The sequence below is a fragment of the Apodemus sylvaticus genome, chromosome 9, assembly GCF_947179515.1.
Source record: "Apodemus sylvaticus chromosome 9, mApoSyl1.1, whole genome shotgun sequence".
NCBI lineage: Eukaryota > Metazoa > Chordata > Mammalia > Rodentia > Muridae > Apodemus > Apodemus sylvaticus.
Genome location: NC_067480.1, coordinates 91,428,357 through 91,444,095, shown reverse-complemented (window position 1 = coordinate 91,444,095; position 15,739 = coordinate 91,428,357). Strand labels below are relative to the sequence as shown.

Below are 15,739 nucleotides of genomic sequence, written 5' to 3'. Positions count from 1 at the left end.
TAAACACTGTTGGTTTTTTTGTTGTTGTTCTTTTTTTTTAGAGTGATTGTTTGCATAGGCCTTTTGACTCTCGTAATCACAACATTCAAGATGTAAGCAGGGAGATAGTCACAAGTTAGAGGCCAGCCTCAGCAAACTATGTAACCTCAGGACAGCCTGGGCTACAGAGTGAGATCCTGTTGCACAAAACCAAAATAAATAAATAAATAAATATAAATAGAATTGTCATGTACCTTTACTATTACCCTTTCATAATATTTTAGTGTAATTATTATTCATGAAATAATGCTACATCATTTCGTACATGGCTCACTATGCCTCCTGATAGTTCAGCTAAAGAAATAAAAGGTGGTTTCCTAGCAACACCTGTATTCAAAGGAACAGCAACAACAATAAAAGCTTAATTACAAACACCTTCTTTTCCTCAAAGTTGACTTTTGCCTATCTAGGGAAGTTACTATGTCAAAAGGAGATCTTGGCACAGACCAAGGCCTAGGAACAGGTCTGAGCAGAGTCTCTTAGTTTTTCCTTTCTGGGGATGGACAAGCAGGGTGATCGGTTGGGATGTGCACCTAGAACAGCCTTCCCCACAGCTGTAAGCAGTGCTATAGATACAGCTCTGCCCCATGCTGTGCTGTTTGGTCCTTTTACTTGAAGCTGTAGAATGGGTACTCCAAATGGGAGCCAGGATGCTGGGCTCCTAGTGACCTATCTTGTGTGTGGACACACGGCCAAGACCCCTTGTCTGGGTCTGTGACTAAGTGGATGATACTCAGAAAAGATAGTGACAAAAGTCTTCGACATCTACAAGCCTTACTAATTACAACTGCCCTTGCTACCTCCCCCAGCCACCAGGATTTGTGGACATTTCAAAATAGGCATCATAGGTTCCGTGGCATGATTCCTGCCTCCTAGGAAACCATCATTTGGACTTTAAGCAGCTGACTTCCTGGGCCTTTCTTGGAGAGAAACGTGCCCTTGTGTCCTGCCTTAAAGAGATTTCCTGCCTGCTCGTAGGGCCGGCCCCCAAAGTGAGGCAAAGGTGATCTAATCTCAGTTGAAGTTTGCAGAAAAGAAAACAGCTTCGTTTAAAGGGGAAGTGGCCTTTTCGTTTTCTTATTTTCAGCAAAGCTAGGGTTTTTTTTTTTTCTCACATCGACAGCGTGCGTGCGCACGAGTCGAGTCATTTTAAGTCTCTACATCTTTCACCCTGAAAGTCCCTGCATAGAAACTCCGCGGGGAGTCTAAATATAGCTGCACTGAACTCCCCCTGCCTTCAGCCAGGGGTCTGCACACAGCTCTAAGATTGGAGAGCTTATTCCAGGACTCTCTCTCTCTCTCTCTCTCTCTCTCTCTCTCTCTCTCTCTCTCTGTCTCCCTCTCTCTCTGCATCTGCCTTGAATAGCAGGGCACGGAGCAATCTCTCTAGCACCTCCATGGTGTGTGGGTGTGAAGTGTATTAGGGGAAAGCAGGAGTGACTCTGGGTGTTGATACTTGGCTCCCAGTCACGTGGTACTGCTGCCAGCTGCACAGCCCTAGGGGTTAGTAGTGCCTACTGCCCAGAGGCTTTAAGGAAAGCAATGTCTTGCTGAGTAAGAACCAGGGAGAGTTCTTCACAAAACAATAACGATAAAAATAAAAGTAAAACTTTTAGCGATGCTCCATGCTCTGACTGTAGAGCAGCTGTCTGTGGGCGTGGGTGTATGCACAGGGTGTGTGTGGGGGGGTGTTGGTAGAGTATTATCTGCTATGGGTGAGACAACCAAGATAAGATTTTTGCCTTAGTGTTGGTGAATATTCATGGAAATAAAAAAGGCACACGGATGGTCACTTTGCTAACTGTCTACCTTGGCTTTGTGTTGAAAGCATGCTTCAGTTGAATTTGGTGATTTTTATTTTTATTTTTAATATTTGGGAGGAAGGTTGCTCTCTTGGAAGTAGTTCCCAATCCTGGCGTCCTCTTAGTTTCCCCAATGCTGAATCTGTTGTTTAATTGCTAACAATGTTTTTGAAAGGCAGAGTTCTGAGCCAACAGCACCATAATTTCACTCTCAGCCAAGAGCACTGGCTTTGGGGAGCCCATCTGCCAGAGGTGATAGGAGATCCAGGGAGTGATTTCCCTTACCAGGGCATGTCTAACATTGTAAGTTACAGCATCCTGTCTGAGAGGCAGGTTCTGGGCTCGCTACCCTCCATAATCCCTCTCCAACTCACTAGAGACGCCACTGTCGCAGCGGAGACTTAAGCAGTTTTAAGACTTTCTCCCACTTAAATGGAAATTTCTGGAAGGAGGGAAGTGGGCTCATTTTCCCAGGCTTGTCTGTCAGGAGGAGCTCCCTCACCGCAAAGGAGCTACTTTGGAGTTTTACTCCCTCCCCACACCCCACCCTTGGCGATGGGAAGGGTGTTCTGCAAGTCGCGGGCTTGCTGTCTGAGGCTAGGATGGAAAGTCACAGCCTGCAGGTTGGATTGAGTCGCGGGAAGCTGCTGGGTCCCTGCCTGGCGCTCTCCGGGTGTGTCCATTGAACTGCGGTGGACTGGTCCCCAGCGCGGGAACCCAGGCGCCACTGCCCGAACCTTAGCCCCCGCTGGCTCGCTCCTTAGCACCTGGAGGGCAGGACGGAACCTCTCCTGCCCACACCCATCACCCAAGGGTGGCAGGTCCAGGCGAGGCATAGCAGCGGGATATGCCCAGAGACCCGCTCGTCCAGTTTGTTCCCGAGGCACCAGGCGGACTTCATTCTCCGGACAGTTCCGAGCCCCAGGAAGAACCGAAGCAAACTCAGCCAGGGAGACCGATTTAGGAGGAGCAGGCCAGTGTTCTGCGGGGAGGGGCAGGGGACAGACAGGCTCGAACCCTGCTGGGTGTGCGCCCGAGCGAGCGTGCCTCAGGGCATCCCGAACACCCTCGGTCTGGCGTGCGGACAATCCTCGGGGAGGAGGGAGTGGCAGCCACTGGATTAAAGGAGAGCGAGGGGGCACCTCACAAAGTGGCGTCCCCAACAGGTCCGGATTCGGAATTGGAAGCGGCAGAAATCCGGACCTCCCCGAGCCTGCTCCGCACACCCTGCCGCCCCCGCCTTCCCGGAGCCCCGACTCTCGGCTAGTCCGCCCCCCTCGGGGCGCCCCGTCGGCTGCGGGCTTCCTCCTGCAGACCTGCCCGCGCACATGAAGCCGCTGCCCCCGCCACAGGCGCCGGCGCCCCCCTCTCGGTGCCCGTGGTGATGCCATGCCCCGCCACCACGCGGGAGGAGAGGAGGGCGGTGCCGCCGGGCTCTGGGTGAGGAGCGGCGCGGCGGCGGCGGCGGCGGCAGCGGCGGCGGGTGGGGGGCGCCCGGGCAGCGGCATGAAGGATGTGGAGTCCGGCCGCGGCAGGGTGCTGCTGAACTCGGCGGCCGCCAGGGGCGACGGCCTGCTGCTGCTCGGCACCCGCGCGGCGGCGCTCGGCGGAGGCGGCGGCGGCTTGCGAGAGAGCCGCCGGGGCAAGCAGGGGGCCCGGATGAGCCTGCTGGGGAAGCCGCTCTCCTACACCAGCAGCCAGAGCTGTCGGCGCAACGTCAAGTACCGGCGGGTGCAGAACTATCTGTACAACGTGCTGGAGAGACCCCGCGGCTGGGCGTTCGTCTACCACGCGTTCGTGTGAGTACCCGCGCCCCCACCCCCGAACCGGTGCTCCCCTAGCCATGCCTGCCCTCTGTTGGGGAGCACCCCTGTGCCTTGGAGCCCCGGGGCGCACTTGGCGCCCGCGCCCTGGCTCTAGGCGCGGAAACGCGCGCGCGAACACACACACACACACACACACACACACACGCACACACACACACAAGAGCTACACACACGTGGTGGTTTTTTTATTTCTTTGCACGTGTCTGCCATCGGCCCTCCGGAGCCCTCCAGCTCGCTGGTCGAAACAGTTCAGATTGAACCGTTTTGCCTCAGAGTGCCCAAGGAACTGCCGGTCAGTTCCAGGTACCTGGGTGGATTGAAGGCAGAAGCTGGATTTAGGCGGCTCAGATAATCGGGAGCGATTAGGTCCTGATATTCGGAAACTTAACTGAGTGGGGCGCCCAGGAGCTGGGAAACGCTCCTGGAGGTTGTGCCCCAACCTCAGGCTGGTTGTAGAGATTGGGAGGGCATGGCGGGGTTGAGATGGAGTGGAGAGGAGATGGTTAAGACTGGGTCTACAGTCAGCTCTGGGGTCAAGCAGAGGAAGCGGCGACGTGGTGGAGAGAGAGAGAGACTAGGTTGTAAGCGCGCCCGGAAACACGCCTGGCCACCATCACAGCTGTCACCAACGGAAAATCTGTCAGTGCATGTAGTAGTCATTGCCACATAGAGGTGGTCCAAGTCTAGCGAGCTATCCAAGCTCTGCAGCAGGCAGCTCCGGCTGCAAGTGGAGAGCCCAGGCTTCCAGAACATGGCTAGAGGCGCTGTAGAAGAAATGCACGGGAGCCAGCTGTGACCGGGAGCAAGCAGTGGCACCTATGGCGCTGAGATAAAGTGTGTGTGTGTGTGTGTGTGTGTGTGTGTGTGCACGTGTTGAGTAAGCCTTTACGGTCTATGCGAGAATGCTGAATGAGAAAATGATTGGAAGCAAATGCTTATTTTTTCCCCCTTAGGCATTAAAAAGCTTTCGGTGGCTTTAAAGTTTACTACTGTTTTTCCCGACGTCCATTCATTCAATCTCCTAGTAGAGTTAGGTGTATCTGGGTGACTAGTTGCGGTTGTTTAAAAAACAACCTTAACACCCTGTCTAATTAAATCTTTTCAAAGGAACCTCCTCTTCTTGCCCCCTCTCCAGCCCCTCCTTCTTTAAGATGAAATACAAACATATTAGCCTTAGAAGACCTTCAGAGAAAGTTGCAGGCACATACTGATTGATTCCTTGTTTCTTACTTAGTTAGGATATGTTTGGAACAGACCAAAAAAAAAAAAAAACCTTCCAGAAATGAGGCACGCTCTCCTATACTCATGTGGAATGAAGAATTGGCACCAACCCAGGAAACTTAAAAAAAAAAATCATAATATCGGGAGAAAAGGAGCTGCTTTTATAAATACGTGAACCTGAAATGTGACCAGGTAGAACTCAGGAAACTGGTAGAGTCTGCACTCTGGGGCCCCGGTGTCTGGAAAATTTTACAGTTCCAGATTGCTGCGAACATGTAGGATTAGGTGAACTATTCCAGCCAGCTTTATATGTTTGCAAGGCACACTTAGGGAATGTTGCGTTCTGTCTAGCGTCATTACATTCAAAATATAAGGTCTACCATTTGCTGATGGAAGAGTCACAAATATTTGGATGTAATAAATGATAAACACCCCTGATACTTGTTAAGCTCATCTCCTTGAGTTGATATCCAATTAATTTAGTACTTAATGACCTAATAAATTATTTTGACCTGTCAGAATATAATATACATTTTAAAAAGAAATGTTGAGGCTTAATTTGCTGTAAATATGCACCGGATGGATGATGATATTTTTAGAACATGCTCAAAATATTCATGGCTTTGAGTTTTGAATATGATGTAATATAGTATCTTTTGTTTGGGTTAAGTACATGTTATGGGTTCAGAGGGAGGTTGATACAACCTGCACTCTCAACCATCCAGATGTCTCCTAAGCATTGTTTACAAACAGGAGTGAAAATTTCTTCTTTGCATCTGATTGTTAAGCCGACATTTCTGGGGTTTTTACACTTTGACAAATTTTTTGTTGTTGTTGTTTCTAGTTTAAGTATTTTCTTGTTAACTAGTTTTATCAGTGAATTCAGTGGGGGGACAGAACATAAATTGTGTGCTTGTTAACAGAGTTTTGCTGATGTAAAGTTCCTCATAATGTCGCAAAGAGCCTTGGGGGCTGTGGGGTAGGAGCAGGAGAAGCTACACAGTGATGGTGGATCCACATTAGCACAGAGTCAGAATGGACAGAGTCAGGTTCTGGAAGGATGGGACTTAACCACCCACAGAGCCTGGGGGAAGGACAGGGGGGATGGGGGGTAGTAATCACTACTTATGATTTTAAATGAGGTTTTGAATAGCCGGAATTTACACATTACATTAATAAAGCAACATTACTTTGAGCTGCAGGTCTAATAAGACCATTACAGGAAACTATAAGAAAATAATTTCTAAAGAGGTGTAACTAACTAATGCCCTGCCAGCCTGGGAATCCTCAAATCTTACTTTAATAACAGTTTTTGTAGGGTATTAAGTTCCTTGCCAAGAACAAGTACGCTGTGATTAATGAGGCAGTTCAGGGATGAATTTACTTGGTTAGCCCAGTGTTTCCACTGCCAAGAAACCAGAGATGTAAGCTTAACATTATGCTTCAGGTAAAGAGAATATTCTGCTAAAATATGTAAAAATAATTATTATAATGATATTTTAATGGTCTAAAATGTGATCTGATGAGTGTATACCCCAGCCTACTGGTAAGAATGCTGGAGAGAACAGAGATGACCTGCTTTGAGTGATTTCTTCCTCAGAGTTGGGGTTTGTGGGCTTCAGGAGACCCAGGCACTTCCTGCTCTTTTGGAGTCCCCGGGCAGCAGTGTGTTCTGTCTTCAGCTGTGATACAATTAACCAGATGAGCTCTTAAAATAGGAGATGATTTCTCCGAGTTGTTTGTTCCTTTTAAATTGCCCTTCTTTGGGGAAAATTTAAAAGAATTATGGTAGTTGTAGAGGAGTCCGTGATAGGATTCCTAATGTAAATTTGCATTAGTGTGTAGCAAATTCGGTCAGTCCAGAGGACTCACAGGAACACCTCTGCCCGTGAGATGTTTCAGTACAGATACATCCATCTAACCCATCACATTGCCCAAAGTATCTCTGACACTTTTAGTGCTATGGATGAGAATTCATAAATACGTTAAACAAGAATGTTACAACTACCCAAACTAGGGAGCCTGGAGTATAATAATAATAATAATAATAATAATAACTATAATAATAATAATAATGTTTTTTTTTATAATTTTATATCTACTACTAAGCATACAAATGACCATTAAATTTCATTCATTTGCCGTGACGTCTTCCGAAGCTGTATCTCTTCTGTGCTTTGCTGCCTCCTCAGTGCCTCTATATTTCTCAGAAGCTACATTTCTCTGCTGCCTGGCCATCTTTCTTCTATTTACAACCCCATAGCTGCCATTCTGACACAAGTTTTATTAATAAAAGCGAGAGACGATTGCATCATATATAGATTTATCCATTTACACATGTCTGAGTGTCTTGAGTATGTATATGCTGATTTCAAAATTAATGAGACAAAGGCCTCTGTTTTCCAGGATGAGCATTCAGGTGATGTTAAGTATCTCAACAAGTGCGAGATGATGCTGTTAGGATGGTGACAGAGAAAATAAGTTATAAAATAAATTAATGCAAAAGAGACAGCAATGCTGCTGTGGGCAGAGAACCCAGCAAGCAGCCTTCAAAGGGGAAGTGAGGCCTGGGTTAAGGTTGGATGGTCAAGTAGCCCATTTTCAATGGGGTGCAGAACAGGGGGAGATGAGCCATCTTGACAGAGAAAACAGTTTTAGTGAAAGTGTGGGGTCCCAAGTATGTAGTAACTGTAAGTACTTTAAACTCATTGCAGGTTAAAGCCAACTTCAAGAAAAGGGGTGGGGGGCTTGCACCTGATTTTCATAGCTGTGATGATGGAGATGGTCATGGGATCCTGTAGGCCAAGGCTGTCTCTACCCTGGAGAATGCAGGGCTGAATGAATGTCGAAAATCAAGAAAACACATCTTATTTTGGAAAGTGAATTGGAGAGGTATCTTAGTCAGGGTTTCTTATTCCTGCACAAACATCATGACCAAGAAGCAAGTTGAGGAGGAAAGGATTTATTCAATTTACACTTCCGTGTTTCTATTCATCGCCAAAGGAAGTCAGGACTGGAACTCAAGCAGGTCAGGAAGCAAGAGCTGATGCAGTGGCTATGGAGGGATGTTTCTTACTGGCTTGCTTCCCCTGACTTGCTCAGCCTGCTTTCTTATAGAACCCAAGAATACCAGCCCAGGAATGGCACCACCGACAAGGGACCTGACCCCTTGATCACTAATTGAGAAAATGCCTTACAGCTGGAACTTACGGAGGCATTTCTTCACATGAAGCTCCTTTCTCTGTGATAACTCCAGCTTGTGTCAAGTTGACACACAAAACCAGCCAGTAAAAGAGAGGATTTAAAATGGAGGCACTACTGTGTGTAATTACATGGGAAGAATATTTCAATTTTTCCAGTCATTCTGAGCATTTTTTATCTTTAAGTTCACCCTGCAAATGTCTCTTGTTGCTCCAGAAAAAGTGGGAGATGATTGTCCAAGGAGCCAAGTGAGAGACTGTGGAGATAAAAAGAGAGGTTTAATCGGAAATGTTTCTTTTTCTTCTAGAATGCATTCTTAGAGACTTTTGTACAATGTATTTAGATCATTTCCCACTCCCTATTTCCTCCTCTAAGTCCTCCCCAACGCCCTCCACTTCCCTACCCTACCTACAGATCTTAGTGTAGGGCTATCCACTGGAGTATTCACAATCCCAAAGATAGGGTCACACCCCTAAAGAAAACTTTTCCTCCCCTACCAGTCATTAGCTGATGATAGCTCTGCAGCCAGAGGAGGGGCATCGTTAGCATAGCCATGGTTTGATCCTGCCCAGGCAATCACATGTGATGTGAGTTCATGTCATGTTTAGAAGATACTATTTTTCTGTAATTCTTCCTTATCTGTGACCCTTATAATCTCTGTGCACCCTGTCGCTTGATGTTCCAGAAGGGGAGAAGTATAATATACATGTCCCAGTTAGGGATAAATACTCCACAATCCTTTATTTAAAAAAAATTTATCAAAGATACAGAATTGGTTGCTTGTTTTAACCAATGAAGTGGGTAGGTGAGGATAACTCTCACCTGTGGTTTGGGAGGTAGAACTGTCATTTAATAACATGGAATACAAATATATGACCCATATATGGTGGCAATATGTGACCCAAGTTCATAGAAATATAAAGAGTTCAGATTTGCTCAAGTAGAATTTCAGATGTTCTTGGTCAGCCAGGTAGGGCTTGTAAAAAATAGGAACGTGGGGCCAGCCCTCATGGTTTCATGGGCTTCAGGTCAGCATCACCAATGCTTTCAAGAACATAGAAGTCACACAAGAAAATAGGTTAAGAGAATAAATTCATTTAGAAATCTCGAGGCTAATATAAATATCTCAGTCCTACACCTAGATTTTGAAACCTTTATTAGTTTGTGGTACTACTTTAGGAAATGGCGAGATGGGCTAGGAACACCAGCAAGAAGCAAAGGAAGAAGATGAGTGGGAGTTTGCAGGAAGACCCAGAATGCCATAACGGAACCAAAGACTAGAAAATTGGATGAGGCTTCATTGGATTATTTTTGAACGATGTTCCTGAAGATGAAGACCACTGTTGCTGGGGCCTATGTGGAATGACATAGGTATATATGATCTTCATATATGGATGTATGGCAAGCAGTAATAAAAATTAAGCTCCAGATCCCCAGTTCATAAGACTGTCATGTCCTCTTTGTGGCTTAATTATAGCTACCTCCCCAAGACTCCATCCTTCTGGTGAACAGCTTTGCTGGTTGCCCTGTCCTGTGTCTTGTGGCTATACCTTTGCTCCTGTGCTATGCTGTGCTGTTGAATAGCTCCCACTTAGTGTGCCATGGCTTTTTGACACATAATTCTCTTTTCATTGTTTCTTCAAATTATATTACAAAGGTGGCTTCTTAGGCACACTTCCAGGCAGTTGACATAGGTATCACTCGTCTCAGATGTCATCGCATTCTGGGAATACCACTTTGTCTATCTTGGTAGTAATGGTGCCCTCCTTGCCCCAGCCCTTCAGTATGAAAAAAAACTTCCCATACAGAAGGTCTACATAATTCTGAATCTTAATTAATCTTATGTGACTAATAGAGCCTTGTTAAGTGCTAACTTAATGAGTGAGGAAGTCATCTTATTTGGAAGTCCCCCATGCAGACACCTTAGGTAAGGCAAAGATGAAAGAAATGCCACTTCTTTGCAATTCTCTTGAAGATGCTAGAAGTATCCCAGATGGTGACTGCTTGACTAAATTACTGATGTGAAGCAATCTGTTGACACTTTGTGCCTCTGACTCTTCCTCTGTTCATGGGCATAGCAGTGTCTATGACTCAGTGAGGTGATAAAATAAAATCAGTCTAAAATACCATCCCAAAAGGAACAAAGTATTTGGAATACTGTTATCTGGCATCTTAATCACTCCCCCTCCTCATGTCTCAGCTGGATGATTACCTCCTAATTCGTGGCTATGACTTCACACCCTACTCCTAAACTGCCACAGCATAACTAAAGTCACCCTTCCAAAATTCAACACTTCTCTGATTGGAGAAGGAACCTGTTCATGGCTTCTCTCCACTGCAAGTTCACACAGCCCTTAAAATTATAACCCTTGTCCCAAGTCATTAACACCCAGAATCCTGTGTGTTGCACAGCTGTGGTCCATTTATGCTTCTTTTACCAATATTCCAAATGTCTAGACTGTAATAGTTCCCTTTGGAAGATGGAACTACATGCTACTGATTATGTTCTGTATCTGATGCCATTAGACCGAATTAATTGTTTATTATTTGCATAAGAATTCTGTTCTAAGTTAAAAGCCTGTATCTATAGAAACTGATGCTTATAATTTATTTAAAATGCATTCCTTAAAAAAATTAGTTATTTGCCTTATGTGCAGCGAGGCCCAAGTTATGCTGCTTTATATTCAACTAATATAGTAATATAAAATACACCATGGCCAATCAGTCTATTTTTTAAAGGTAAATAAATATTCTTTATACTTGAGGTCCATAATCCAATTAAAAATGGTAAAATTGTCGATCTATCAACATTGGGACTGGTACAGCATAAAAGAAACAGAAAAATTGAGAACAATATTTCAAAGCAAAATAAAGTCATGGTGCAAGAAACACTATAAACAAGGAAGATGGCCAAAAGCCTTTTGATAATTGCTTGCAGAGAAGTAATGCCAATATTAATTTTTAATTGCAAATGGCTATTTTGGCAGATGGAAACGCCAACAGAGCATGTTTTACCCAGTGGTGCGAGACTACTGGAAGCCCAAACATTGACTAACCACATCCTGGTGATGTTGGATGATGTGTCCATCAGCTAGAAAATCCTTAAATTCATTCAGTTATGAAGATTGGCTGATAATTTTACAGCTAATTGGTTTTAACTCTACATGAAAAGATGCGGCGTTTGCAAACACCGCCATTTTGGCCATTATTCTCTTTATAATAGTTATGGGGCCATTCTAAACTGTTTGTTTCCTCTACCCCAAGGCACGGTGATCTTTGATTACTGTAATGTTACAGTTCACACTTCCTTGTCTGTAGCCCTGGATCCAGTTTCTCATCTAACTGAAAGCCATTATATATGAGTGATGTGCTCAATGCTAGTCATTTCTCAAAGGGGATAATATGATCTTAAAGATGTCTCATGGGAGAACATGATTAGGTTCAAATTCAACTTCAGCTTTACTCCTACCGATTTGATGGCTATGAGCAAGTTGCATTCAGTGCCAGTTTTCTTAATATGTGAAATAGTAACTGGATATATCAAAATACAGTATTAGTGTTGTATATGAGAGCTGTGTATCTCTATAATATTTAAAATATGTATACTTACACTTAGTGTGGTGACTGCTTTTAAAACTTTAAATAAGATTAGAAATAATATGGTAGAAGGCTGTCCATTCTAAAAGTTTAGGATTTTATCTATACCTATTGGGCAATCTTTGAAACAGATATAACTAAAGTAAGAAATAATGACATCATATTTTGTCTTTTCTTCTTTTCCTTCCTTCCTTCCCTCCCTTTCTTTCTTCCTTCCTTTCTTCCTTCCTTCCTCCCTCCCTCCCTCCTTCCTTCCTTCCCTCCTTTCCTTTCTTCCTTCCTTTCTCCATCCTATCCATCCATCTATCCATCCATCCATCCATCCATCCATCCATCCATCCCTTCATCTGTCTGTCTTTTCTAATGAAGTTTTCTGATATAGTTCGGGTTGGTCTCTACCTCTGTGTGAAGACCAGGCTGGCTTACAAGTTGCAATCCAGTTGCTTCACCTTCGCAAGTCCTGCATTACAAGTCTGACCACCACATGAAGCTATCACTAGCTCTCATATAAGGTGCTTCCTCTTGTGGCTGATGACTCAAGGGAGCTCAAGAGCAGATGATCAGCTTTGAGACTGGCATTGAATTAGGATGCAGGCTGAGGAAACAATGTAAGAAAAGCGGAAAAATACAGCACTAGAGTGGAATTGTATTTATGGATTATCAAATGGGGAAGATAGAAATAGACTTATTTCTGAGAATTGGCTTGGGCCATTATATAGATAGTGGGGCCATTAACTGAAACCAGGACTTCAGGTGACACAACAGGTTGAGGGGGGTCTGTAAGGAAAGATAAACACCAGTTTCACTTTAGAGATATTAAGCTTTTAGTGTGGAATTTTTGATCGTGTGTTTACAGTAGTGTGTGGATGCTGCTTTAAAGTACTGGAGATAAAAATCAGAAAGAATGCAGTTAAGATAAAGTTGGTAGATCATTATGGATACCTGGACAATTCCAGTAATTAAGGGTAGAAATAGAAATTGGGAACAGAGTAGTAGCATGGTGTGCGGAAACAGACTACACATTGATAAGTAGTGTTTACCTTAAAATATCGACTGCATACTCCATCCTAGCCATCAGGAGTTTCTGCATTCAAGAAGAATATAATCTGGCTTCAGAAATCTGTACTTTCTTTATAACTATGAGGCTAGCATGTACCTCAGAAATGCTTGTTTATCCTAGGAGACCCTCTGAGGTAGAACAATAACTCTATGTAGTTCTATTTCAGTTCACTAAATGCATAGGGCACAGAAGGAGAACAGTAACAACAATGACTCTCACTGAGCCCATTTAGCTCCTTCAGGATGCTCCTGAGCCCGGAGGTTACTGTTCTTATTGATGCACATGTTGACAAGCACAAGAAATGCAACTTTGTTTACAGGATGCACTTTGACCAGTAATGGACATCAAACCAACACTGAAGTCTTTAGAAGAAAGCTAGGCTGCATCTTTAGGTTCAGACCCAACAAGGGGTCGGAATAATGAGGAGTATTAGAGTCCTCCCACTCAACTTAGCCACTGTAGGTAACATGGTGCCATTTTGTTCCTACTCTGAGGTGACCCTGTAGACCTAAAGGAAAAGCAGCATCTGTACTAGGTGAGAAATACTCAGTCATTGTGCTTATGTTGTTGCTGTTGACTTCTAAATGGGTTCAGGCCACCAGTTTAGGGTTACCATGACTCATACCCCTGCCTGCTCTTCTCTTTGAGGAATGTTGTAAGTCACAGCACTGAAAATGTAATCGCTACTTTCACAGCATCAGTACCAAGAAAAATTTCCTTACACGGTTCCCCAGCTTTTTGCATCCAGTGTTAGTCTCAATGAGTTATTTCACAAATTCCTGTTTTTAAACAAGTCGGGTCATGCTGCCGAGAGCTGTTTTCCAGAGCTCCTGGGTCTGGTTGGAGCTTTATTCTAGGCTTTAGAGCTGAAAGCAGATAATAAAAGTATGTTTATAGTTGACATTAGGTGAGGTAACCTAGACAACTCTAAACAAGTGTAGTCAGGAAACTATCAGACTATGCTGAAGAAAAGAGAATGTCCTCTTAATTAAAGGATAAGTAACACAGCCTACCATCATCAAGGAAATCATAAGAAGTTTTCCCTACATAAAAGAATGAAGCAAATAAAAACTCTTTTTTTCCCTCTTCTGGATTCTTGTTGGTTATAATTTTCTTTCAATGCTACAGTCTTAATATAGCTTTCCAAACCTTATCATTGGATATTTAAAGAGACCTCTTCAGTGTCATCTATTGTGTCTTGTTAAATTTGCTTCAGAGGCCACATGTAAAGCCACAAAGTTAGCTTCACCAGAATAAGCATCTGACCGGGGTGAAGCCACACAGCACAGAGACCCACTGGAGTGCTGTATCTGTGGGTATGAAGGAAGGGCAGACATGGAGATTTCAGAAGATAAACTGGAGCACTTGCAAGGACAATGATTGAAATCATCCAAGTGCTCAGAATTCGAACGTGACCATCCCAGGAGACAATCACTTGTTCATTGGTACAGGGAGATGGTATGTACAGGGGTCTTATTTAAGCTCTGCAGTGTAGACATGTCAAATGAAGAGGTAGCAATCGTGCTGAGTACAGGGAGAGAAAGCTGGCATTTTGGGAGATGATAAGATGGGGGAAACATAACAAACCAAACCATAAAACTATAGCCATGCAACATCCATAGGAGGTCACGACCCACATAACTGTTGTAATGTAGAGAAGAAAGATAACATTGTGGGTATAAACATTTAAAAAGAGGTAGTGAAGTGGAAAGCCAGGATAAATGAGGGGTGGCCAGAGACCAGAGGAAAAGTCAGACATCTAGGAGTCCATAGTATCTTCAGCCCTTTGTGTTAGGGGAACATTCAATCTCCTAGGGAACACACTCGATGTACTGGAGAAACGGTCTTAGAACAACAGAGTAAGAAGTTTGTGCATAAACACGAAAATCACAAGTTCCAAACACACCGGAGAGTATGCTGTCTCCTGAAGCGCAGTGGGTAACAATAACTCAGACAATAACTCAGAGACGGGAGCAATGCAGAACTTTGCCAGTAGGAAAATCTGGTGGAAAGAGAAATTCACAATCAGAGAGAAGAAGCTGGTAAGTGCCTAGCAGTGCTAAGGAGCTTGAGATAAGGTACCAGTCATTGCTGTGGGAACTAGAAGGAGGAAACAGATTAGGCTGGGAAACCGACAACTAAATGGCTGAAGAGAGGAAGGAGAATGGCATATTAGGAAGCAGCCAGGTAAAGATAAACCTTGGATTTCTCTGAGCACTGCTAAGTCTGTCCAAATGCATAATAAAGTGTATGAAAAATCTGCCCTAAAAAGGGAAATTGGAATAACGGAAATGAACAAGATGGCAGAAAAAGAGAGAATTGAAAGTAGTTCAATACATGTTTAGTGTAAATAAAAACATTGTGAGCTGTTGTTCTTTTTTTTTTATTCGATATATTTTTTATTTACATTTCAAATGATTTCCCGTTTTCTAGCCCCCCACTCCCCGAAAGTCCCGTAAGCCCCCTTCTCTTCCCCTGTCCTCCCACCCACCCCTTCCCACTTCCCCGTTCTGGTTTTGCCGAATACTGCTTCACTGAGTCTTTCCAGAACCAGGGGCCACTCTTCCTTTCTTCTTGTACCTCATTTGATGTGTAGATTATGCTTTGGGTATTCCAGGTTTCTAGGTTAATATCCACTTATTATTGAGTGCATACCATGATTCACCTTTTGAGTCTGGGTTACCTCACTTAGTATGATGTTCTCTAGCTCTCCATCCATTTGCCTAAGAATTTCATGAATTCATTGTTTCTAATGACTGAATAGTACTCCATTGTGTAGATATACCACATTTTTTTGCATCCACTCTTCTGTTGAGGGATACCTGGGTTCTTTCCAGCATCTGGCAATTATAAATAGGGCTGCTATGAACATAGTAGAGCATGTATCCTTATTACATGGTGGGGAATCCTCTGGGTATATGCCCAGGAGTGGTATAGCAGGATCTTCTGGAAGTGAGGTGCCCAGTTTTCGGAGGAACCGCCAGACTGATTTC

General features: G+C 44.1%; 1 protein-coding gene across 2 annotated transcripts in view; it reads left to right on the top strand.

The window, feature by feature from the left end:
• The first annotated feature begins 3,152 nt into the window (after window positions 1-3,152).
• Kcnq5 (potassium voltage-gated channel subfamily Q member 5) overlaps window positions 3,153-15,739 on the top strand; it is a 557,693-nt gene continuing 545,106 nt past the window's right edge. For both annotated transcript variants that reach the window (XM_052192554.1, XM_052192553.1), the window contains exon 1: window positions 3,153-3,640. In XM_052192554.1, coding sequence (XP_052048514.1) covers window positions 3,231-3,640 — 410 coding nt within the window. In that variant the 5' untranslated portion in view covers window positions 3,153-3,230. The remainder of the gene's footprint in view (window positions 3,641-15,739) is intronic.